At 50.3% G+C, this 26,674-nt stretch overlaps 1 protein-coding gene and 1 long non-coding RNA gene across 16 annotated transcripts in view; one reads left to right on the forward strand and one right to left on the reverse strand.

Annotated features, from left to right (window-relative positions):
- EP400 (E1A binding protein p400) overlaps positions 1 to 26,674 on the reverse strand; it is a 293,821-nt gene that overhangs the window by 148,148 nt on the left and 118,999 nt on the right. For all 15 annotated transcript variants that reach the window (XM_075322084.1, XM_075322051.1, XM_075322044.1 and 12 more), the window contains 4 exons: positions 25,975 to 26,111; positions 25,688 to 25,857; positions 24,960 to 25,134; positions 6,332 to 6,468 (listed from right to left, as the gene is read on the reverse strand). In XM_075322084.1, the coding sequence (XP_075178199.1) occupies positions 6,332 to 6,468; positions 24,960 to 25,134; positions 25,688 to 25,857; positions 25,975 to 26,111 (619 nt within the window). The remainder of the gene's footprint in view (positions 1 to 6,331; positions 6,469 to 24,959; positions 25,135 to 25,687; positions 25,858 to 25,974; positions 26,112 to 26,674) is intronic.
- Positions 6,450 to 26,631, forward strand: LOC142250028 (uncharacterized). Its single transcript, XR_012725114.1, has 3 exons — positions 6,450 to 6,514; positions 25,671 to 25,819; positions 26,452 to 26,631. It is a non-coding gene; the product is annotated as an uncharacterized LOC142250028 (long non-coding RNA).

Genomic DNA, 26,674 nt, shown 5'->3' on the forward strand with positions numbered 1-26,674 from the left:
GGGAATAAACAGAAAAACTGAGAAGTAGGCGAAACCTAACTTCACAAATGGGCGACAGCCGCCTGAAGGATGCGTCTGCCCAAGCTCGCATCTGCCGAAGCATGAGCATGCACTTGGTAGTGCTTCGAAAAGGTATGCAGACTAGTCCAAGTGGTAGTCTGACAGACCTGCTGAGCCGTAGCCTGGTGCCTGAAAGCCCAATAGGCACCGACAGCTCTGGTCAAGTGTGCCTTGATCCCCGGCGTGAGAGGCACTTGAGTACACTGGTAGGTATCGGAAATGGCCGACCTAATCCAACGAGCTAGGGTCGGCTTAGATGCCGAGAGGCCCTTACGCTGACCAGTGGTCAGCACAAAAAGAGAGGTGCACCACCTAAGAACAGCGGTGCGAGACACATAGATCCGGAGCGCCCGCACCAGATCCAGAGTATGCAACGCCTATCAAAGCGCTGAACAGGAGCCGGACAAAAGGAAGGCAGAGAAATGTCCCGGTTAAGGTGGAAGCAGCAACCACCTTAGGGAGAAAGTCCGGAGTCGGACGGAGAACCACCTTGTCTTGATGAAAGACCAAAAAAGGGGTAACTCCGAAGAGAGTGCAGCCAAAACAGAGACTCTCTTGAGGGAAGTTATGGCCACTAGAAAGACGAGACAAAGAAACCTCCCTAAGAGGCTCAAAGGGGGGTTTCCGGAAGCCGTGAGGACCGGATTAAGGTCCCAGGGCTCCAAAGGCCGCCGGTAAGGCGGAATGATGTGAGATGCGCCCTGCATGAAGGAGCGCACCTGTGCCAGGCGGGCGATACGCCGCTGGAACAACACTGACAGAGCCGAGACCTGTCCCTTGATGGAATTGAGGGATAGTCCTAGCTGCAGACCGGACTGTAGAAGGGACAGGAGGGTCGGCAAGGAAAAAGAGGCCAAAGGATATTTCCGAGCCCGCGTCATAGTGGAGATGACTTCAGGAGGGATACCAGAAGTCGTCAAGGTCCAGGACTCAAAAGCCACGCTGTCAATCTGAGAGCCGCAGGATTCTGGCGGAAAGACGGACCTTGTGAGAGAAGGTCTGGACAGTCCGGGAGATGCCACGGCACCTCTACGGACAGGTGGAGCAGGTCAGGGTACCAAGCTCGCCTGGGTCAGTCTGGAGCAATGAGAATGACCCGACGGCCCTCCATTCTGATCTTGCGCAGGACTCTGGGCAAGAGCTAGAGGGTGAAACACGTAACACAGACGAAGCTGGGCCCAATCTTGAACCAGTGCGTCTGCTGCAAAAGCCTGAGGATCGTGGAGCGAAGATCCACGTCCGGAGAGCCCTACTTGCGGCAGAGTGACCGAAACACTGCCGGATGCAGAGCCCACTCGCCGCTGTCCACGGTTTGACGGCTGAGATAATCTGCCTCCCAGTTTTCCACGTCTGGGATGTGGACTGCGGATATGGTGGACTAGGAGTCCTCCGTCCACTGAAGGATGCGTAGAACCTCCAACATTGCCAGGCGGCTGAGTGTCCCGCCCTGGTGGTTGATGTAGGCAAACGCTATCGCGTTGTCTGACTGGACTCGAATGTGCCTGGCCGCCAACAGATGGTGAAAGGCTAAGAGAGCTAGAAACACAGCTCTGATTTCCAGCACATTGATCCAGAGGGCTGATTCGGACGGAGTCCAAGTGCCCTGCGCTCCATGGTGGAGATATACTGCTCCCCAGCCGGATAGACTAGCATCCGTTGTGAGGATCACCCGGGACGGGGCCAGGAAGGAGCGTCCCTGAAGAGAGAGGGGCCGAAGCCACCACTGAAAGGAGCCCCTGGTCTGTGGCGACGCCACCACCCCGTGGAAGGAGGAAGTCCGCTTGTTCCAACAGCGGAAAATGTCCAGCTGCAGAGGACGCAGATGGAACTTGGCAAGGGAATCGCTTCCATTGACGCCACTATCTGACCCAGCACCTGCATTAGGTGCCCGATGGAACGACGTCGGGGCCTCAGCAAAGAGCGCACCGCCAGAGGAGGGACTGCTGTTTGACTAAGGGCAGCTTCACAAGTGCCGGCAGAGTCTCGAATTGCGTCCCTGGGTACGTAAGCTTCTGGGTCGGAGTCAGAGTGGACTTGGACAGAATGACAAGCCACCCGATTTTGCTAGAGTGGCGAGAGTGAGCGAGGCACTCCGCTAACAGTCTGCACTGGATGAAGCCCTAACTAGAAGGTCGTCCAGGACAAAAAGATCACTGCCAACCCCTAGAGGTGCAGGACCGCAATCACTGCTGCCATGACCTTGAGAATACTCGAGGGGCTGTGGCTAACCCCAAGGGAAGAGCCACGAATTGGAAATGTTCCACTCCGATTGCAAAACGTAGCCAACGCTGGTGTGAAACTGCGATTGGCACATGCAGATAGGCATCTCTGATGTCGATGGATGCTAGGGAATCTCCTTGGGTCATTGACTGATTGCAGAGACTCCATGCGAAAATGCCGCACCTGAACAAGCTTGATGAGAAGCATGAGATCCAGGTCGGAAGGCACCGTCCCTTTCGGGGACTAGGAAGAGATTTGAGTAGAAATCCCAGAACCAGTCGGGAACCGGTACAATTACTCCATTGGCCTGCAAGAATGCCACAGCCTGTGAGAAGGCGGCGGCCTTGGAGCAGGGGGGAGTTGACAGAAAAAATCTGTTTGGCGGGCTGGATAGAATTCTATCCTGTAGCCGTGGGAGATGGTATCCCGCACCCACTGAACGGAGACGTGTTGAACCACACGTCGCCAAAGTGGGAGAGCCTGCCACCGACCAAGGACGTTGCTGGCGCGGCCAGATAGCCTTGAGGAGGCTGACTTAGTGGCAGCAGCTCCTGCGGTCTTCTGAGGACGCGGCTTCGTGCGCCAGTTGGGTTTACGATCCTTGGCTGAGTTAGTGGACGAGGCCGAGGGCTTAGAGGACGACCAGTTGGAGGAACGAAAGGAACGAAATCTCGACTGATTCCTGCCCTGGACAGGTTTCCTGGTTTAGGTTTGTGGCATGGAAGTTCTCTTCCTGCCAAAAGCTTCCTTAATAATTTCATCCAGTTGTTCCCGAATAGTCTGGTCCCAGCAAAAGGGAGCCCAGCAAGGAACTTGTTTAGAAGCATCTGCCTTCCACTCTCGAAGCCACAGGAGCCTGCGGAAAGCGAGGGAATTAGCCGAGGCCACCGCAGTGCGGTGAGAAGTCTCCAGCATGGCAGACATGGCATAGGATGAAAAGACTGAAGCCTGGAAGTTAAGGCAACCATTTCGGGCATAGAGTCCCTGTGAGGGAATGCATCTCCTCCAGAGAAGCAGCGATGGCTTTGATAGCCCACACTGCTGCAAAGGATGGGGAGAACAAGGCCCTTGCCGCCTCATAGACAGACTTGGCCAGGAGGTCAACCTGGCAGACAGTGGAATCCTTAAGTGAGGTGCCATCAGCCACTGATACAACTGTCCGGGCTGAGAGTCTAGACACCGGAGGGTCCACCTTTGGTGAATGAGCCCACTCCTTGACCACCTCTGGTGGAAAGGGAAACGGTCATCAGAACCACGCTTTGGGAAGCGTCTGTCAGGGCCGACCCTGGGCTTGGTCACAGTGGCCTGAAAACTGGAGTGGTTAAGGAACACACTCCTTGTTCTCTTAGGCAAGATAAACTGGTGCTCTTTTGCCAGAGAGGGTTGCTCCTCTGATACTGGCGGATTGAGGTCCAGTACAGAATTAATGTACGCAATCGAAACACTAATATCTGCGTCACCCTCGGACAGATCAATGGGGGACATGGAGGTAGCGTCCGAGCCCCCAGTGAAGGGAGCCTCCTCGTCCTGCGAGTCAGCTCGTGAATCAGAGCCGCGGGACGAGGAAGGAGAGGGGACCCTGCGTCTCCTGTGAGGAGGACGGGGTCTGAAACCAGAAGAAGAATCCTCTGTGGGCCTTGCTGAGCGAGCCGTAGCAGCAGAGGCGCCCTGAGAAGGGGGCTAATGCATGCTCAGCAGCGTCCGGGACAGCTGTCCCATGGAGAGAAGGATTCTACCCAAGCCGGGGGTTCAGCCACCGGAGCCGGAGCAACCGGAGGGACCACTGGGGATGAGACTCCAGGCCGAGGCACCACCATGTTAGAGCAGGAATCACAATGTGGTTATGTGCTCGGTACAGGCAGTACGAGCCTACATGCAGTGCATATTGAGTGCAACCTTGCAGCCTTACTTCTCGTGTGAGACATGCTGCTGAAGTGGGGGCTCTGAGCCAGAATGCCCCCAGCAGAGTATATAAGCAGTATATAAGCAGGTCCACAACCGGAGGTTGTGGCTTGCCAGACCGTTTGACATTGACTCTGTGCCCTCCAGATCCCATAGCCCGGACCCCCAGGGAGATGCTGCAGTCAGCGCCGATCGCTGTGCAGACATGGCATAAGAACGCTGAAAAAATGGCGCCGGAGTGAGGAGAGGGGGCGGGGCCTACTCTAAGAGCGGGATCCGGAGGGCCAAGGAGATATACAGGGGAGGGAATCTTTCCTCAGAGAGGAGTGTCTCTCCCCTGTGCCGAACAGCCGCTGGGCGGAGCCGCACTGTCCCTCTGCATGACTGACATGCAGGGGCAGTGAAATCGTAACTAGGCCTCAGGCGAAGCCGGGGCCTAGATTTAACAATGCGGCCGGCAAGCAGGCACCATCGGCGCGGTTCTCGGGTAAAACCAGAGAACCGGCCGGAAATCACAGCAAAGTGAAAATACACACTCTCCCCACAATAAATGTACAAGGGACCCCTCAATAACGTCTCAATACTTAGCTTATGAGACGCAGGGCCAGGTCCCTGAGGGGTGAGCACTCCGTCCGGCAGGAACCTGAAAGGGCTGCGGATGGAGACCGGTCTCCTGCAAAGCAGTGAGAACCGTGATGGCTCCCACTTCAAGCCAGAGCCTCAGGGGATGGTGAAGGAGCGCGGCATGTGAAGGCTCCAGCCTTGTAAAATCAACCTTAACAGCACCGCCGACACAGTGGGGTGAGAAGGGACATGCCGGGAGTCCAGAGTGGACCCGCTTTTCTTCCAAATCTTTGAAATCAAAAAACAAAAATCAAAAATCAGATGAGAATGCATGTGTGTGTGTGACCTCCTGAACACAAAGCATTGAACTGGGTAGGACTGGCTACCAGGGGGTGTATATGCTAGGAGTGAGGAGCTACACTTTTAGTGTAGTACTTTGTGTGTCCTCCGGAGGCAGAAGCTATACACCCATGGTCTGGGTCTCCCATAAGGAACGATGAAGAAATGTGGGTATTCTGGTTGCAAGTAAGCTGAGCAGCAGTACTCAATGTCAAGATAAATAAATTCACAGTCCTGGGTTTAGCCAGCGCAACAGCTATGCGGCTGGTGATATGGTGTATCAGGATACACCATATCACCAGCCACAGCGCTGTTGCGCTGGCTAAACCCAGGACCTTTATCCTCAAGGTATTCTCTACCAACGCTAAAATCCACTCAAATTTCCATATCCCAGGCACCCATCTTTAAGCGACTCTTGACTAAGACCCAGGCGGGGTCGAAACGTCGAATGACTTCACAGTCGCCTCAATAAATTTAAAAATGTTTTTGCATCACAATCTATGAGTGCAGTGAATTTATTTATTATCTTGGATTGGACCCATTTTTCACTTGCACCACCACCCACTTGCCTGACTGCAGACTATTTTTTTTGATCTGTACTCATGGTCAAGCAGCAGCTGCAAAAGCAAATTCAATTATATTCAAATATAATATTACCTCTATCTAAATCCTTTGTAAGTCCGCATCTAGAACATGGTATCCAGTTTTGGGCCCCACATTTAAAAAAAAATATTGGCAAGCTAGAATTTGTTCAAAGGCGGGCAAGTAAACTATTAAAAAGGATGGAAGACCGGGTTAGAAATATTGGGTTTGTTTAGCTTTTTAAATGAAGTCTCAGCGGCGATCTCATATATATGTATAATGTGTACATGTGTGGTCAATGAAAAAGGACTGGCATATGACTTATTCCCACCATGGACCTTAAAATGGACAAAGGACAATCATTACAAGTGAAGGAAAAATGATCTTGGCAGCAAAATAGGAAAGGGTTCTTTACAGTTAGAGCAGTCAGACTGTGGAATGCCCTACCACAGGAGATAGTAATGGCAGATACTATAACAGGTTTTAAAAAAGGGCTGGATGTTTTACTCAGCAAAAATGACATTATGGGTTATACATAATCTAGTGTTAGATTGTATATAATTAGTCAAATAAGGTTGAACTTGATGAATCCTTTGTCTTTTTTCTGCCTAATGTAACTATGTAAAGAGTAATAACAGCCAAACAAATAACAAAACTGCGATACCCTGGCTGTAGTATGACATCCTCATATAATGCTCTCTGGCGATTGGAAAGACGACACTTTAGCACATGTTCATATTTTTTTGTTAGTTGCTTCTCCACTTCTTTTTTTGATCTTCGCAGAATAAAAGGCCGAACAGTCTGTAAAATAGCAGAAAGATAAAAGCGTCATACATGGAACTGAAGGGTAAGTACAAAATAATGTGGTCATGCCAGCTATAATAGAAATAAATGCCCCAGACATGCAATCTTCATACATGGATGTGCAGCTCCTTTCTGTGCCCTTTGTTTTGGTATCAGTCAAAAGGAGGTATAAAGAACCCTATTTAGTCTGGGGCCACACGGGGCACTACTGCGATGCTCGCGTGACACTCAGCTCACGTTTGGCAGTACAGCAGAGCCGAGTCTCATGCGAGTATCCCTGCGACTGAGGTCCGACTGTGCGAGCGGACCTCAGCTGCGGGAAGCGGGCCATCGCTGCGGAGGGGCGGACTAGCTCTGAGGAGGGGAGGGAGCGATTTAGCTCCCTCTCTCCTCCGTAGCCAGCTATTGCGATTCTCGCTCTGCACGCGCGGTACACCGGTGTACCGCAAGTGCAGTGCGATTTTTCTCTCGCCCCATTCACTTGAATGGGTGCGAGAGAAAAGAGTCTCGCATTAAAGTCGCAGCATGCTGCGATTGTTTTCTCGGTCCGATTAGGGCTGAGAAAATAATCGCTCATGTGTGCTGACACACAGGCTAGAAATGGTCCGAGTGGAATGCGATGTTTTATCGTACTCCACTCGCACCAATTTTCTTGCCGTGTGGCTTAGGCCTAACTAATGGCATTCGCCGATAAGCACAATGACCCCAATTCATTAAGATTGGTGTTGTGCATGCAGTCTTAATGAAAGGTGGAGCTGGAGTAAGTCATGAATGACTTTTCATAATCTGACCGGTGGGCATATCTACTATTATCCAGTCCATGCTCCACTCACAACGGCATAGTTGGCCAGGACTGGAGTGAAAAAGACAAAAGTTGCAAACTATTGTGATATACTGAGGTGTTTTACGCCAGAATTCTCTGATGTAAAATACCTTAATAAGAATTATTTTATTAAATTAAAATAATTAACTAATTAATAAATAAATAAACATTCTATTATTGTTTTTTAGGCGCCAATGTCTCTATATTAATTTGCCCAAGGAAATTCCCTAGGAAAACTTGGCATAAGCCTGTTTAAAAGGGAAAGCCCACTTTGATAATGAATGGCTCAAGTTTGATGACAATACACTAGGTGGGCTGCGGTGCTGCAGTAAATGGATTCTTCAACAATGATAGTAATAAGGATTTTTTATTCACAACACATTTAAAAGCTGTACTGGTGTCTTTATCAAGTGAAAAAACTTTTTTTTTTCACTTGATAAAGGTGCTAACATGCCTCGGGATTTAATCCGGCAATCCTCTGTGCTATGATCTGTTTTAGCCTGTCTATCACCTAGTGAGTGTAACTATTTAAAGCTTCCCATGGATGGTTATCTGTTTCTCTCTCCATGGAGCCACAGTCTAGTTCGGTCTCAGGCCAGGTTCTCATCATCTTTTGTTTATGTGCATTCCTTTTCTGCCAGCAGGTGTTTTCCATGCTGTAATTCAGCCTGCCCAATCACCTGGCTGGTGTAACTATTTAAAACTTCCCCTGGCTTTTCTTTCCCGCTGGTGATATTCTTAAGTGGATCTTGCTTTGAATTATAACCTTTTAGAGAAGTGCTGTTCTCTAGCAAATTGTGACCTATTTGGTTTAACTTATATTTTACACTGCACTTTCCCCCAGGTATTGCACTACGCAATGTTGTAATATAATATATTAATTTTATTAGAGAATTTTGAATACATTTCATTATTAGTAAAACAGTAGTATAAAAGGAGAAAAAAATCTGGCTAACAATATCCAATAATATAATTAGATAATATATACAAATATAGAGAAATATAATAAACAGAAAACACAGTGTGTCCAAAGTGAAATATATATACAGTGGAACCTTGGATTAAGAGTAACTTGGTTTAAGAGCGTTTTGCAAGACAAGCAAAGCTTTTTACAAATTTGCAACTTGGTTTAAGAGCAATGATTTGCAATAAGAGCAAATACTCCCCATACACACTTCCGATTCTGTCATTTCACCGCATTCTGAGCCGCTCTGGAAGTAACCTTCTGTAGATATGTACTGTATACTGTACATAGTATACCATTGTATAGTACAGTATATACTATACAGCATATCTATCAATTTGCATTTGTGGATACAGTATTGTACTTTCTTTCTGCTAACCAGTATATCACATTGCTTATACTGTACCTCCCGCACACCAACAATTTTATTGTAAACTAATGTGTGCAGTTTAATTTGCTTTATATGTTTTTACTGTACTGTACAGTATTTTGTATTAATGTACTGTAATAATCTTATATGAATACAGTACATTATATTGTGTTACTGTAATAAGTTTGTATAAATACAGTAAATATTTTTGGGTTGAGGAACAAATTGTCTGCGTTTCAATTATTTTCTATGGGAAAATTTGCTTTGATATAAGAGTAACTTGGTTTAAGAGCACACTCACAGAACCAATTATGCTCGTAATCCAAGGTTCCACTGTATATATTTCAAATAAAAACTGCATGTATAGTAAAGTGCACAGTGCAGAATGTGATAAAAAAAAAAATAGCAGCAGCATATGAATCTCACTCAGGTAATCAATAATTCTAGCAGCAGCATATCAATACAATTGAAAACATATGATCTCAAATAATGTGTAGTTTGCACAGGTTGTGCCAAGAAAAATAAAATAAAAGGTGTAGGATTTTATATTGTTAGTTAGAAAGCAATGCTTATGTTGTTCCAGATTTTTTTCTCCCTTTATACTACTGTTTTAATAACGGAATTTTTGTAAAAAAAATTCTCTAGTAAAATTATTATATTTTATTACGACGTTGTGTAGTGCATTATCATTATAGGTTTATCTCTCAGAATGTACTATTTTTGATAAAAATGCGTTTTGGTAAAATAACCTTCCCCAAGATGCTTAAGAAGGAACGTGATACATGCGATGGCCAATTAGGAAACAAGGTCCAAGTGGTCATCTCAATCACCCAGTTAGGGTTGTTTCAGTCTGCACAGGGGCCTTTAGGGACTGCAAAGCTGGGTCCTATAATCTGTAAAAGAACCGGGCGAGTCAGGTGTAGTTGTATAGAGTCGGACCTTATTTTATTTCTCCATGTGTACACTAATATGTGCTTATAAGGTGCCAGTATGACATTGAAACGCGTTGTGCATAAAAAAACCTTATTACTCTCATTGTGGAATAACCCATTTACTGTAGCAGCACAGTCATCATATTTCCAGGAAGATTCATCCACCAGACATGGAGCAGGAGTCCATTGTGCCTATCACAACTCTACCAGGTGAATTTTATCCCAATCTCCCCCCCTAAGATATCACCCTATTGTACACACTGTTCCCCACATCTAAATTTCTTCAGAACTTTAATAATTCATTCATAGCAAAATCTTCATTATCATAGTTTACTCCCCCTTCAAGCAGGCTTCTGCTTGGCTTTTCTAGCCTCCCATCTTACAACCCTCCACTGCAGCAGCACCCAAAGACCCAGGGGCGGAACCTGACAGCTTGGGGCCCCTGTGCAAGAAATTCTGTCTGGGCTCCCCTCCTTTTATGGTGACATAGCTAAAAAAAGGAAATTTTGTTTACTTACCGTAAATTCCTTTTCTTCTAGCTCCTATTGGGAGACCCAGACAATTGGGTGTATAGCTTCTGCCTCTGAAGGCCACACAAAGTATTACACTTTAAAAAAGTGTAACCCCTCCCCTCTGCCTATACACCCTCCCGTGGATCACGGGCTCCTCAGTTTGGTGCAAAAGCAGGAAGGAGAAAACTTATAAATTGGTCTAGGGTAAATTCAATCCGAAGGATGTTCGGAGAACGGAAGACCATGAACCCAAAGAACAAATCAACATCAACAACATGTGTACACAAAAGAACAACCAGCCCGAAGGACACAGGGGCGGGTGCTGGGTCTCCCAATAGGAGTTAGAAGAAAAGGAATTTACGGTAAGTAAACAAAATTCCCTTTTTCTTTGTCGCTCCATTGGGAGACCCAGCCAATTGGGACGTCCAAGAGCAGTCCCTGGGTGGGTAAAAGCTATACCTCAATAAAAAGAGCCGAAAAGCGGCCCCCTCTTACAGGTGGGCAACCGCTGCCTGGAGGACTCGCCTACCTAGACTGGCGTCTGCCGAAGCATAGGTATGCACTTGATAGTGCTTCGTGAAAGTGTGCAGACTAGACCACGTAGCTGCCTGACACACCTGCTGAGCCGTCGCCCGGTGCCGCAAAGCCCAGGACGCACCTACGGCTCTGGTAGAATGGGCTTTCAACCCTGAAGGGAGCGGAAGCCCAGAAGTACGGTAGGCCTCGAGAATCGGTTCCTTGATCCACCGAGCCAAGGTTGACTTGGAGGCCTGAGATCCCTTACGCTGGCCAGCGACAAGGAAAAAGAGCGCGTCTGAACGGCGCAGGGGCGCCGTGCGAGACACGTAGACCCGGAGTGCTCTCACTAGATCCAAAGAGTGCAAATCCTTTTCACACTGGTGAATTGGATTAGGGCAAAAGGAAGGCAAGCAGATATCCTGATTTAGATGACAAGGGGATACCACCTTAGGGAGAAATTCCGGGACAGGACGAAGAACCACCTTATCCTGGTGAAAAACCAGGAAGGGAGCTTTGCATGACAACGCTGCAAGCTCAGACACTCTGCGAAGTGATGTGACTGCCACCAGGAAGGCCACCTTCTGAGAAAGACGGGAGAGAGAGACATCCCGCAGCGGCTCAAAAGGCGGCTTTTGAAGAGCCGGCAGGACCCTGTTAAGATCCCAAGGTTCCAACGGACGTTTGTAAGGTGGAACCATGTGGCAAACCCCCTGCAGGAACGTGCGGACCTGCGGAAGCCTGGCTAGACGCGTTTGAAAAAACATGAAAAAACACGGAGAGCGCCGACACTTGGCCCTTGAGAGAGCCGAGGGACAAACCCTTGTCCATTCCAGATTGTAGGAATGAAAGAAATGTGGGTAATGCAAACGGCCATGGAGGAAAACCGTTATCAGAACACCAGGATAAGAAGATTTGCCAAGTCCTGTGATAGATCTTGGCGGACGTTGGTTTCCTGGCTTGTCTCATGGTGGCAATGACATCCTGAGATAACCCTGAAGACGCTAGGAGCCAGGACTCAATGGCCACGCAGTCAGGTTGAGGGCCACAGAATTCAGATGGAAAAACGGGCCTTGTGACAGCAAGTCTGGGCGGTCTGGAAGTACCCACGGTTGATCCACCGTGAGATGCCACAGATCCGGATACCACGACCGCCTCAGCCAGTCTGGAGCGACGAAAATGGCGCGACGGCATTCGGACTGGATCTGGCGTAGTACCCTGGGCAGCATCGCCAGAGGGGGAAACACGTATGGCAGTCGAAACTGCGACCAATCCTGGACCAAAGCGTCCGCTGCCAGAGCTCTGTGATCCTGAGACCGTGCCATGAAGGCCGGGAACTTGTTGTTGTGTCGTGACGCCATGAGATCGACGTCCGGCGTTCCCCAGCGGCGACAGATCTCTCGAAACACGTCTGGGTGAAGAGACCATTCCCCCGCGTCCATGCCCCGACGACTGAGAAAATCTGCTTCCCAGTTTTCTACGCCCGGGATGTGAACTGCGGAGATGGTGGAGTCTGTGTCTTCCACCCACTGCAGAATCCGCCGGACTTCCTGGAAGGCTTGAAGACTGCGAGTGCCGCCTTGGTGGTTGATGTAGGCGAAGGCAGTGGCATTGTCAGACTGGATTCGGATCTGCCTGCCCTCCCAGCCACCGATGGAAAGCCAATAGGGCTAGATATACTGCCCTTATCTCCAGGATATTGATCTGAAGGGACGATTCTATTGGAGTCCAGGTTCCTTGAGCCCTGTGGTGGAGAAAAAACGCTCCCCAACCTGACAGGCTCGCGTCCGTGGTGACCACGGCCCAGGTTGGGGGTAGGAAGGATTTTCCCCGGGCCAGAGATGTGGGTAGGAGCCACCACTGAAGTGATGTTTTGGTTGCGAGGGAAAGAGAGATGTTCTTGTCGAGGGAAGCAGCACTCTTGTCCCATTTGCGAAGAATGTCCCATTGGAGTGGCCGTAGATGGAATTGCGCGAACGGCACTGCCTCCATGGCTGCAACCATCTTCCCCAGGAAGTGCATGAGGCGCCTTAAGGGGTGTGACTGACTCCGAAGAAGTGACTGCACCCCCGCCTGCAGAGAAAGCTGTTTGTCCCGCGGTAGCATGACCAACGCTGGCTGGGTGTGAAATTCCATCCCGAGGTAAGTCAGTGATTGGGTCGGCGTCAACTTGGATTTCGGGAAATTGATGATCCACCCGAACTGCTGGAGAGTTGCCAGAGTGACGGTAAGACTTTGTTGACACGCCAACAGAGAAGGGGCCCTGACTAGGAGATCGTCCAAGTAAGGGATCACCGAGTGGCCCTGAGAGTGCAGGACCGCCACGACGGATGCCATGACTTTGGTGAAAACCCGTGGGGCTGTCGCCAGGCCGAAAGGCAATGCCACGAACTGGAGGTGTTCATCCCTGATGGCGAAACGCAGGAAACGTTGATGTTCGGGTGCGATCGGCACATGGAGATAAGCATCTTTGATGTCGATCGATGCTAGGAAGTCTCCTTGTGACATCGAGGCGATGACCGAGCGGAGAGATTCCATCCGAAAACGTCTGGTTCTCACATGTCTGTTGAGCAGCTTGAGGTCCAGAACGGGACGGAATGACCCGTCCTTTTTTGGCACCACGAACAAGTTGGAGTAAAATCCACGACCACGTTCCTGAAGGGGAACGGGAATCACAATTCCCTCTATCTTTAGAGCGTCCACTGCCTGAAAAAGTGCGTCGGCCTGTGCGGGGGGTGGGGAGGTTCGGAAGAAACGAGCCGCAGGACGAGAGTTGAACTCTATCCTGTAACCATGAGACAGAATGTCTCTCACCCATCGGTCTTGAACATGTGGCCACCAGGCATCGCCAAAGCGGGAGAGCCTGCCACTGACCGAGGATGTGGTTAGATGAGGCCAAGAGTCATGTGGAGGCTGTCTTGGAGGCAGTGCCTCCCGCGGCCTTTTGGGGGCGTGACTTGGACCGCCACGCATAGGAGTTCCTCTGGCCTTTCTCCGGCCGGTTGGACGACGAGGATTGGGTCTTGGCGGAGGGACGAAAGGACCGAAACCTCGATTGGATTTTTCTCTGCTGAGGTCTCTGAGGTTTGGACTGGGGTAAGGAGGAGTCCTTTCCCGAGGATTCCTTAATAATCTCATCCAACCGTTCGCCAAACAAACGGTCGCCAGAAAAAGGCAAACCAGTTAAGAACCTTTTGGAAGCAGAGTCTGCTTTCCATTCGCGCAGCCACATGGCCCTGCGGACTGCCACGGAGTTAGCGGATGCCACAGCCGTACGGCTAGCGGAGTCCAGGACGACGTTCATGGCGTAGGACGAAAATGCTGATGCCTGAGAGGTCAAGGAAGAAACCTGCGGAGTCGAATTCCGCGTGACGGCATTAATCTCAGTCAGACATGCCGAGATTGCTTGGAGAGCCCACACGGCCGCAAAGGCCGGGGCGAAAGACGCGCCCGTGGCCTCATAAATAGACTTCACCAAGAGCTCTATCTGTCTGTCAGTGGCATCCTTCAGGGATGCGCCATCGGCAACAGACACAACGGACCTAGCAGCCAATCTAGAGACTGGAGGGTCCACCTTGGGGGAGTGTGCCCAGCCCTTAACGACTTCAGGTGAAAAGTGGTAACGCGTGTCAGTGTGCCGTTTAGCAAAGCGCTTGTCCGGGACCGCACTGGGCTTCTGGACAGCGTCCCTGAAGTTAGAGTGATCAAAAAACGTATTGCGAGTACGTTTGAGGAATCGAAATTGGTGTTTCTCCTGCTGAGAAGCCGGCTCCTCTGCAGGAGGAGGTGGGGGTGAGAGATCCAGCACCTGGTTGATGGACGAGATAAGATCATTTACCAAGGCGTCCCCCTCAGGGGCATCAAGGTTAAGGGTGAAGTCAGGGTCAGAGGCCTGAGTTCCCACGTCCGCATCGTCTTCCTGAGAGTCATCAAGTTGGGATCCAGAGCAGCGTGAGGAGGCCGGGGAAGAGTCCCAGCGAGGCCGCTTAGCCGGCCTGGGGCTGCGATCCGGGCAGGAGTCCTCCGCCTGGGACCTAGAGGCTATCCTGGGAGCGCGCTGCGGCACGGACCGAGAGGGGCCTGGAGGAGACAAACTAACAGGGGCCGGGGCCTGTGAAGGGCCCGGTCTGGACTGCAAAGCCTCAAGGAGCTTAGATGACCATTTGTCCATAGACTGTGCAATGGATTGAGAAAGTGACTGGGAGAGTGTCGCAGCGAAAGAGGCCAACGACGGTGACTCTGTCCCTGCAGACTGCTCAGGGGGAGCCGGGGGATCTACATGAGCCGAGGGGCCCACAAGTGCCCGAGGCTCCGGCTGAGCAAGCGTGGCAGGAGTCGAGCATTGATCACAGTGGGGGTAGGTGGATCCCGCAGGCAACATAGCCCCACAAGAGGTACAGGCCGCGAAAAAAGTCTGTGCCTTAGTAGCTTTGCTCCTTGTGGACGACATGCTGTTGTCTTTTAGGAGAGTGACCACTGAGGGTATATGGGAAAAGGGTATACAGCCTTTCCAAACAGATATATATCTATATATATCCCGGCACCCTAGGGGGACCAACACCGGGTGACCGGTGTGGCTTACCAACCGCTAACGAGCGGAGTGTGTTCTCCAGATTCCCTGTCGTGGATCCCCCAGAGCTGCAGAGCTTTGCCGCTGAGTAGCATCCACCGGCAGAATGCTAAAAATGGCTGCCGGAGCTCTCAGGGGGGGTGTGGAGCCGAGGGCGGCGCCAGCAAAGAGCGGGAATCTGGAGTCCCCAAGTGGTCAATGAGGGTGGGGGGAGACATGCAAAGATGCTCCAGCCCTCAGAGCCGACGTCACGTCGGTAATCCCGCCCTAACCCCTGACAGGAAGGCCCGGGGGCGGGATTTTGCTCGACTAGGCCGCGGCGAAGCTGGGGACTAAATTTAAGGCCGTGCCCGACAAGCAGGCACGGTCGGCGCGGAAGTCCGCCGAAAAAAACTGCGGACGAAACTACCGCGGCTTCCGGGGAGAAGGAGCGACCTCCCTCCCTGTACAGTCCACACATGGGGACACAGAGTACCTCCAAGTTGCAGGGCCCGGTCCCTGGGGGTGAAGAAGCTCCAGACCGGCAGGTTCCACCAGGGGCTGCGGATGGAGCACGGTCCCAGCACGTGGATGACCGCTTAGGATCCCACTTCTCCCAGAGCCGCATAAGGGATGGTGAAGGAGACGGCATGTGGATCCAGCCTCTGTACCCGCAATGGGTACCTCAACCTTAACAACACCTCCGACATAGTGGGGTGAGAAGGGAACATGCCGGGGACCCCATCGGGGTCCTCTTTTCTTCCATCCGTCATAACTATGTATGAGAATGCATGAGTGGATGTGTGCCTCCTTCCACACAAAGCACAAAACTGAGGAGCCCGTGATCCACGGGAGGGTGTATAGGCAGAGGGGAGGGGTTACACTTTTTTAAAGTGTAATACTTTGTGTGGCCTCCAGAGGCAGAAGCTATACACCCAATTGTCTGGGTCTCCCAATGGAGCGACAAAGAAGAAGGGAATTTTGTTTACTTACCGTAAATTCCTTTTCTTCTAGCTCCAATTGGGAGACCCAGACAATTGGGTGTATAGCTTCTGCCTCCGGAGGCCACACAAAGTATTACACTTTAAAAAAGTGTAAACCCCTCCCCTCTGCCTATACACCCCCCCGTGCATCACGGGCTCCTCAGTTTTGGTGCAAAAGCAGGAAGGAGGAAACTTATAAATTGGTCTAAGGTAAATTCAATCCGAAGGATGTTCGGAGAACTGAAACCATGAACCAAAAGAACAATTCAACATGAACAACATGTGTACACAAAGAACAACAGCCCGAAGGGAACAGGGGCGGGTGCTGGGTCTCCCAATTGGAGCTAGAAGAAAAGGAATTTACGGTAAGTAAACAAAATTCCCTTCTTCTTTGTCGCTCCATTGGGAGACCCAGACAATTGGGACGTCCAAAAGCAGTCCCTGGGTGGGTAAAAGAATACCTCGTTAAAAGAGCCGTAAAACGGCCCCATTCCTACAGGTGGGCAACCGCCGCCTGAAGGACTCGCCTACCTAGGCTGGCATCTGCCGAAGCGTAGGTATGCACCTGATAGTGTTTCGTGAAAGTGTGCAGACTCGACCAGGTAGCCGCCTGACACACCTGCTGAGCCGTAGCCTGGTGCCGCAAAGCCCAGGACGCACCCACGGCTCTGGTAGAATGGGCTTTCAGCCCTGAAGGAACCTGAAGCCCAGAAGAGCGATAGGCTTCAAGAATTGGTTCCTTGATCCATCGGGCCAAGGTTGACTTGGAAGCCTGCGACCCTTTACGCTGGCCAGCGACAAGGACAAAGAGCGCATCCGAGCGGCGCAGGGGCGCCATGCGGGAAATGTAGAGCCGGAGTGCTCTCACTAGATCTAACAAGTGCAAATCCTTTTCACATTGGTGAACTGGATGAGGGCAAAAAGAAGGTAAGGAGATATCCTGATTGAGATGAAAAGGGGATACCACCTTAGGGAGAAACTCCGGAACCGGACGCAGAACCACCTTGTCCTGGTGAAACACCAGGAAGGGGGCTTTGCATGACAGAGCAGCTAGCTCAGACACTCTCCGAAGTGATGTGACTGCCACTAGGAAGACCACCTTCTGCGAAAGGCGTGAAAGAGAAATATCTCTCATTGGCTCGAAAGGTGGTTTCTGAAGAGCCGTTAGCACCCTCTTCAGATCCCAGGGTTCTAGCGGACGCTTGTAAGGAGGGACTATGTGGCAAACCCCCTGCAGGAACGTGCGTACCTGCGGAAGCCTGGCTAGACGCTTTTGAAAAAACACAGAGAGCGCCGAGACTTGTCCCTTAAGAGAGCCGAGCGACAAACCCTTTTCCATTCTGGATTGAAGGAAGGACAGAAAAGTGGGTAAGGCAAATGGCCAGGGAGTAAAACCCTGATCAGAGCACCAGGATAAGAAGATCCTCCACGTCCTGTGGTAGATCTTGGCGGACGTTGGTTTCCTGGCCTGTCTCATAGTGTCAATGACCTCTTGAGATAACCCTGAAGACGCTAGGATCCAGGACTCAATGGCCACACAGTCAGGTTGAGGGCTGCAGAATTCAGATGGAAAAATGGCCCTTGAGACAGCAAGTCTGGTCGGTCTGGTAGTGCCCACGGTTGACCCACCGTGAGATGCCACAGATCCGGGTACCACGACCTCCTCGGCCAGTCTGGGGCGATGAGGATGGCGCGGCGGCAGTCGGACCTGATCTTGCGTAACACTCTGGGCAGCAGTGCCAGAGGAGGAAATACATAAGGCAGTCGAAACTGCGACCAATCCTGAACTAATGCGTCTGCCGCCAGAGCTCTGTGATCTTGAGACCGTGCCATGAATGCCGGAACCTTGTTGTTGTGCCGGGACGCCATGAGGTCGACGTCCGGCTTCCCCCAGCGGCAACAGATCTCTTGAAACACGTCCGGGTGAAGAGACCATTCCCCTGCGTCCATGCCCTGACGACTGAGAAAGTCTGCTTCCCAGTTTTCTACGCCCGGGATGTGAACTGCGGAGATGGTGGAGGCTGTGGCTTCCACCCACAGCAGAATCCGCCGAAGTTCCTGGAAGGCTTGCCGACTGCGTGTGCCGCCTTGGTGGTTGATGTATGCCACCGCCGTGGCGTTGTCCGACTGAATTCGGATCTGCCTGCCCTCCAGCCACGGCTGGAACGCCTTTAGGGCTAGATACACTGCCCTTATCTCCAGAACATTAATCTGAAGGGAGGACTCTGGCTGAGTCCAGGTACCCTGAGCCCTGTGGTGGAGCTCCCCACCCTGACAGACTCGCGTCCGTCGTGACCACAGCCCAGGATGGGGGCAGGAACGATTTCCCCTTCGACAAGGAAGTGGGAGGAAGCCACCACTGAAGGGAGGCCTTGGTCGCCCGAGAAAGGGAGACGTTCCTGTCGAGGGACGTCGACTTCCTGTCCCACTTGCGGAGAATGTGCCATTGAAGTGGACGCAGATGAAACTGCGCAAATGGAACTGCCTCCATTGCTGCCACCATCTTCCCTAGGAAGTGCATGAGGCGCCTCAAGGGGTGCGACTGGTCTCGAAGGAGAGATTGCACCCCTGTCCGTAGTGAACGCTGTTTGTCCAGCGGAAGTTTCACTATCGCTGAGAGAGTATGAAACTCCATCCCGAGATATGTCAGCGATTGAGTCGGTGTCAATGTTGACTTTGGGAAATTGATGATCCACCCGAATCTCTGGAGAGTTTCCAGAGCAATGTTCAGGCTGTGTTGGCATGCCACCCGAGAGGGGGCCTTGACAAGAAGATCGTCTAAGTAAGGGATCACCGAGTGTCCCTGAGAGTGTAGGACTGCTACCACTGTTGCCATGACCTTGGTGAATACCCGTGGGGCTGTCGCCAGGCCGAAAGGCAGTGCCACGAACTGAAGATGTTCATCCCCAATGGCGAAACGCAGGAAGCGCTGATGCTCTGGTGCAATCGGCACGTGGAGATAAGCATCCCTGATGTCGATTGATGCTAGGAAGTCTCCTTGGGACATCGAGGCGATGACGGAGCGGAGGGATTCCATCCGGAACCGCCTGGTTTTCACGTGTCTGTTGAGCAGTTTGAGGTCCAGAACGGGACGGAAAGATCCGTCCTTTTTTGGTACCACAAACAAGTTGGAGTAAAAACCGTGACCCCGTTGCTGAAGGGGAACCGGGATCACCACTCCTTCTGCCTTCAGAGTGCTCACCGCCTGAAGAAGAGCATCGGCTCGCTCGGGTGGCGGAGATGTTCTGAAGAAACGAGTCGGAGGACGAGAGCTGAACTCTATCCTGTAACCGTGAGACAGAATGTCTCTCACCCATCGGTCTTGGACATGTGGCAACCAGGCGTCGCAAAAGCGGGAGAGCCTGCCACCGACCGAGGATGCGGTTTGGGGAGGCCGAAAGTCATGAGGAGGCCGCTTTGGGAGCGGTTCCTCCGGCGGTCTTTTTAGGACGTGACTTAGACCGCCATGAATCAGAGTTCCTCTGACCTTTCTGTGGCCTGTTGGACGAGGAGAATTGAGACCTGGCTGAGGGCCGAAAGGACCGAAACCTCGATTGTACCTTCCGTTGTTGAGGTCTGTTTGGTTTGGACTGGGGTAAGGACGAGTCCTTTCCCTTGGATTGTTTAATGATTTCATCCAATCGCTCGCCAAACAGGCGGTCGCCAGAAAATGGCAAACCGGTTAAGAACTTTTTAGAAGCAGAGTCTGCCTTCCATTCACGTAGCCACATGGCCCTGCGGACTGCCACTGAATTGGCGGATGCTACCGCCGTACGGCTCGCCGAGTCCAGGACAGCATTCATGGCGTAGGACGCAAACGCCGACGCCTGAGAGGTTAAGGACACAACCTGCGGAGTAGAGACCCGTGTGACTGCATTAATCTCAGACTCACAAGCTGAGATAGCCTGGAGTGCCCAGACGGCTGCGAATGCCGGAGCAAAGGACGCGCCTATAGCTTCATAGATGGATTTCATCCAGAGCTCTATCTGCCTGTCAGTGGCATCCTTGAGAGATGCACCATCTTCCACTGCAACTATGGATCTAGCCGCCAGTCTAGAGACTGGAGGATCCACCTTGGGACACTGAGCCCAACCCTTGACTACGTCAGGGGGGAAGGGGTAACGTGTGTCATTAAGGCGCTTAGTAAAGCGCTTATCCGGAAAGGCTCGGTGTTTCTCGACTGTATCCCTGAAGTCGGAGTGATCAAGAAACGCACTCCGTGTACGTTTGGGAAACCTAAAGCGGAATTTTTCCTGCTGAGAAACTGGCTCCTCAATCGGAAGAGGTGGAGGAGAAAGTTCTAACACCTGATTGATGGACGCTATAAGGTCGTTTACTATGGCGTCCCCCTCAGGTGTATCAAGGTTGAGAGCCGTGTCAGGATCAGAGTCCTGATCTGCCCCATCCGCTTCATCCTCTAGAGAGTCCTCATGCTGAGACCCTGAACAGTGAGATGAAGTCGAGGGAAGCTCCCAGCGAGCCCGCTTAGCCGGTCTGGGACTGCGGTCCGTGTCGGAGTCCTCACGGTGGGACCTATGAGTCGCCCCAGGAGCACTTTGCTGCTCCAACCGAGGGGGGCCTGGGGGCAATGATTGAACAGTGCCCGGGGCCTGTGTTACCGGTCTGGACTGCAAAGCTTCTAGTATCTTAGCAGACCATCTATCCATAGACTCAGAAAGTTTGTCAGCAAATACTGCAAACTCTGTCCCTGTCACCTGGACAGTAGCAGCAGGTGGTTCCAACTGGGCCGAGGGTCCCACCAGTGGCTGAGGCTCCTGCTGAGTGAGTGTCACCGGGGCCGAGCATTGCACACAATGAGGGTAGGTGGAACCTGCAGGTAGCATAGCCGCACATGAGGTACAGGTTGCAAAGTAAGCCTGTGCCTTGGCACCCTTGCTTTTTGCGGACGACATGCTGTTGTCTCCTCTGAGTACAATCAGGGAGGGTATATAGTCAAAAACAAGCAGTGCGGCCGTACAAAGTAAATGTATAGATTATAAGCATATAAATATACACTTCGGCACCCAGGGGGGCCTGCACCTAGTAACAGGTGCGGCTTACCGACCGCCCGCAGCGGTTGTGTGACCACCAGATTCCCTGCCTGGGCCTCCCAAAGCTGTGTCTCTCCTCTCCAGCGTCAGAAGTGCTGACAGGAATGGCTGCCAGCGTTCTGTGGGGAGGAGGGGGCCGTGGGCGTGCCTTTAGAAAGTGCGGGAATCTGGTGCCCCACGGTGCTCAGTGAGGGGGGAGGAGGATACAAAGTATGCTCCAGCCCTCAGCGCTGACGTCCAGTGCAGCGTCCCGCCCTTCCCCTGACTGGCAGGCCCGGGGGCGGGAATATGCGGTACTAGGCCGCAAAAGCCGGGGAGTAAAGTTACAAGCGTGGCCGGCAAACAAGCGCGGCCAGCGCGGTAGTCCCGGCGCACTAACACACCCAGCAGCTGCTGCAGCGTGTATAACACAGGCGCTCTATGCGCCGTCCCCAAGGGGACACAGAGTACCTCAGAGCAGCTGCCTGTCCCTGACGATACCCGGCTCCTGTCCAAGCAGATTCCCCCAGGGGCTGTGGAGGGAGCACGGTCCCAGTGCCTGGAGACCGATTAGGATCCCCCTTCACCCAGAGCCCCTAAGGGATGGGGAAGGAAAACAGCATGTGGCTCCTGCCTATGTACCCGCAATGGGTACCTCAACCTTAACAGCACCGCCGACCAGAGTGGGGTGAGAAGGGAGCATGCCGGGGGCCCTGTTATGGGCCCTCTTTTCTTCCATCCGATATAGTCAGCAGCTGCTGCTGACTAAATTGTGGAGCTTGCGTGCATGTGTGCCTCCTTCGCACAAAGCATAAAAACTGAGGAGCCCGTGATGCACGGGGGGGTGTATAGGCAGAGGGGAGGGGTTTACACTTTTAAGTGTAATACTTTGTGTGGCCTCCGGAGGCAGAAGCTATACACCCAATTGTCTGGGTCTACCAATGGAGCGACAAAGAAATATATATATATAGTGGGGGAAAAAATATTTAGTCAGCCACCAATTGTGCACGTTCTCCCACTTAAATAGATGACAGAGGCCTGTAATTGACATCATAGGTAGACCACAACTATGAGAGACAAAATAAGAAAACAAATCCAGAAAATCCCCTTGTCTGATTTGTCAAGATTTTTTTTTTACAAATTATGGTGGTCAATAAGTAGTCATCTAAAAACATGCAAGATTTCTGGCTCTCACAGTCCTGTAACTTCTTCTTTAAGGGGCTCCTCTGTCTTCCACTCATTACCTGTAGTAATGGCACCTGTTTGAACTTGTTATCAGTATAAAAGAAACCTGTCCACAATCTCAAACAGTCACACTCCAAACTCCACTATGGTCAAGACCAAAAAGCTGTCGATGGACACCAGAAACAAACTTGTAGACCTGCACCAGGCTGGGAAGACTGAATCTGCAATGGGCAAGCAGCTTGGTGTGATGTGTGATGAAATCAACTGTGGGAGCAATAATAAGAAAATGGAAAACATACAAGACCACTGATAGTCTCCCTCGATCTGGGGCTCCACGCAAGATATCACTCCGTGGGGTCAAAATGATCCCAAGAACAGTGAGCAAAAATCCCAGAACCACACGGGGGGACCTACTGAATGACCTGCATAGTGCTGGGACCCCCGTAACAAAGGCTACCATCAGTAACACACTACGCCGCCAGGGACTCAGATCCTGCAGTGCCAGATGTGTTCCCCTGCCAGTACATGTCCGGGCCCGTCTGAAGTTTGCTAGAGAGCATTTGGATTATCCAGAAGAGTATTGGGAGAATGTCATATGGTCTGATGTGTGCCAACCTTATGAAGACTTATAGAAAACGTTTGACCGCTGTCATTGCCAACAAAGGATATATAACAAAATATTGAGTTGAACTTTTGTTATTGACCAAATACTTATTTTCCACTATAATTTGCAAAAAAAAACATTACATAGTGCCCTCTCTTGTTATGTACATTACCATACCTTACATGTAGTGACCATATAATGAATTGTGGTATGGGGAGAACGCTAAGAGGGCCATGTAGTAAATCGTGATGTAGGGCGGACACTGGAGACCATATACTGAATTATCTGGTGGGGAGAACACTATGAGGGCCCTATAATGTATTGTGCGGTGGGGTGGACACTGAGGATGATATAATGAATTGTGGTGTAGGAATGACAGTGAGGACCATATAATAAATTATGGGGTGGGGAAGGACAGTATCAAGGCCTTTTTTTATGAATTGTAGGGAGGACGGTATCAGGGCCATATAATGAATTGTGTCATGGGGGGGATGGTATCAGGGCCATATTATGAATTGTGAGGTGGGGAGGATACTGAGGACTATATAATGAGTTGTGTGGTGGGGAAGACTTCCCCACATACGTAACATCACCCCCTTCCCCACATATGTAACATTACCCACTTCCTCATGCAGCTCCACACATGTAACCGTAACCCTTCCCCATGCAGCCCCCCAGCACGCAGCCCCCCCACATATAACAACTCCCTTCCCTATGCAGCCCCCTGCATGTAACATCATTCCCTTCACCACGCAGGTCCCAAGCACACAACATCACCCTCTTCCAAATGCAGCTACCTAGCTTGCAGCCCCACGCATGTAAACCTAACCCTTACCCACTCAGCCCCCCTGCAGGCAGCCCCCCAGCATGAAGCCCCCCACCAACTAACATCCCCCCTCCTTCCCCAAGTGAGTAACATTACCCCCTTTCCTTCACAGCCTCCCAGTACATAGCCCCACACGTACAAGATCACCCCCTTTTCCCATCCAGACCCTCATGTGTAAAATCACCCCTTTCTCTGTACAATGCCCCAATATGCAGCATAATCCCAGTACCATTTCCCAATATGCAGCATCTTCCCCGAACGATGCCCCAATATGCAGCATCATCCCTGTATAATGCCCAATATGCAGCACCAACCCCGTACAATTCCCCAATATGCAGCACCAACTCCGTACAATGCACCAATATGCAGTACCAACTCTGTACAATGCCCCAATATGCAGCATCATCCCCAATAATGCCCCAATATTTCTTTTTTTTTTTGCACTGGATAACTGGAGGTTCCTGCATGGGTGCAGGAACATCCAGTTATCCAGTGCCAAAAAAAAAAGAAAACACCTCACATTACTCACTCTCAGCCCCTTGCTCCTTGGTGCAGCCCCTCAGTCCTCTATGTGACTTTTCCAGAGCCACCATCATCTCCAGCAGCTACAGCACAATGGTGAGCACTGGGAAGATGGGATATGCTCTGCACTGGAGGAGGAAGCTCCGCGCCTTCCGGTGACATCATCACCTCATAGAAGCACCTACATTCTAGCCTTAAAGAATGGATTCCTGCAGCTCCGCTGCCTACAGTGTACAGCAGGATCACTCCTGGCCCAGTGCACCGCTTATGATAGATGAGGGAAATCTGCCTATGGCCCCTCCCCAGAGCCTCCGGCTCCGAACAACTGGCCAGATTTCCCTCATTACTAACCATCCTGCATGGTCCCCCCTTCACCTCTGGGCCCCTGTGCCGCTGTACCGGCGGTATGTCCGCCAGTGCAAAGACTACAAAAGACTGAGGAACTGCAACACCCAACGCCAAAAGATAGTAGGTCATCAAAAGAGCTTCGACTACAGGGGTCCTAGCTGTGGAGGTAGACAATTAGGATATTATCAAGGAGACAGGTTATTTGGACCCATGTATCAATAACCTCAATAAAATGTGTTATGTAATTAATAAGCAAATAAATTTGGATGTATACTAATAAACGTAAACAATAGAAATAATAATTAAAAATGAAAAACAACCAACCCTGTGCAACATGATGAAAAGCTTGTGGCATTTTTCCTGGCTTTCTTCTCCACTGGTTTTTAATGGGAAATCTAGATACGGCTTGGATATACCAGGAATTAAAAAATGCACCATGGTCCAGTGATCTCTCCATGAATTTTGCAGAGGGGTGTCCCTTAGAAGCAGTCGGTTCTGGCTATAGAAAAAAAAAACACAATATAAGAATTAAGATAAGGTAAAAAAATCAATCAATAATTAATTCTCGTCTATAAAATTACTTGTATAGAAACAGAAAACTTAATTAAAAAATGTTTTACATTTTTCCTTATATCGGGCAAAAACTTCCTGTTCTGCAGAGATCACTGCTCAGGGGTCAACTCATTGTTATCACACACAGGATTACAGTGTATATACAGTATATAGGTATTACCTATATATCACACTATTTATAACAGGTGATCGTCACAGCTCACAAAATCCCCCTCCATGCACAAGGACCTCTGTACAGTTCACAGACCATCCGTAGAAGACTCTCCCATGGAAGTCAATAAGTCAATATACATCTCCAGAGTAAAAGTTTCTAAGGTAAATCATGCAAATCCTGGCATGATTGCATTTGTCCAAAAATCATGTACAGAAAATAAATCTGTTTAAGTATTTGGATATCTGACATTATTATAATTATATTATGGAGGTCAAGCATTGAAATACTGCATTATATATCTGTCCTAGGATCCTAGCAGTTCAACCTTGGAAGATTGAAGATGGCATCCCAATGCTTCTCGTTCATGTTTCGGAGTTGATGAACTTCATCCAGGACCAAATATTTCCACCTCATCTTCATGAATGCCTGAAGTCCCTTGAACAGCTGCTTGTAGGAGGTGATGCAGACATGGAAGTTGTTGGGTTCGCCCCATCTCTATATAGAAGATATTAAGAAGAATATAAAAGTGCTCAGAGGTTTCTATAATCTGACCACCCACCTCCAGTAACTGAAAATATGGGAATATAAAGTTGACAATCTTGAGACTTTTACCTGTCTCTTTTTCCTTAGCTCTCGTTGTTTGCCAAAGTATAACAGCAGTTTTAAACCTGGGCACCATCTTTTAAATTCCAGTTCCCACTTCAGAATTTTACAACTTCTCACAACAATCAAGTGTGGACCCCAGTTTCCTAAAAATATTACAAAATAGCTATTATAGTAGTAGTGGCGGAGAACACAAACTAAGACAATCTAACAAAATATACTGTATATCAGATAATAGGTTAAGGGTTCAGTGTGGGAACAATAAAATCCTGCACCATGGTACACCTTATACATTAAAGGGGCGGTAGGAGACTGTTTAGCCCAGCTTGGGAGGAGCATATGGACTGCAGTCAATGAATGGAAATTGATTGGCTGCAGCAGTCACTTGATGTTTTCCCTATGAAACACAAATCAAGGAGAACAGTGACGCGGTGAGCGGTGTGGAGAAATGCCAGTCAAGTAGGTAACTGTTCTTTTTTGTTTTAGAACCATCATGGGTCCATCATTATCAAGGCATCACCTGTGCTATATTAAGGAAATCCTGAAAACATGACCTGTTGGGGGTCGTGAGGACTGGAGTTTGGGAACCACTGGTGTATGCGCACAGTAAGCTTCACTCACACGGGGGACACTACACCTCCGTTTTCATGGTTGATAGGGACTGATGTATGTGGATAGGTGAAGAATCTGTGGAATAACCCATTTAAAT

This window comes from Anomaloglossus baeobatrachus, chromosome 1, assembly GCF_048569485.1.
Source record: "Anomaloglossus baeobatrachus isolate aAnoBae1 chromosome 1, aAnoBae1.hap1, whole genome shotgun sequence".
Lineage (NCBI taxonomy): Eukaryota > Metazoa > Chordata > Amphibia > Anura > Aromobatidae > Anomaloglossus > Anomaloglossus baeobatrachus.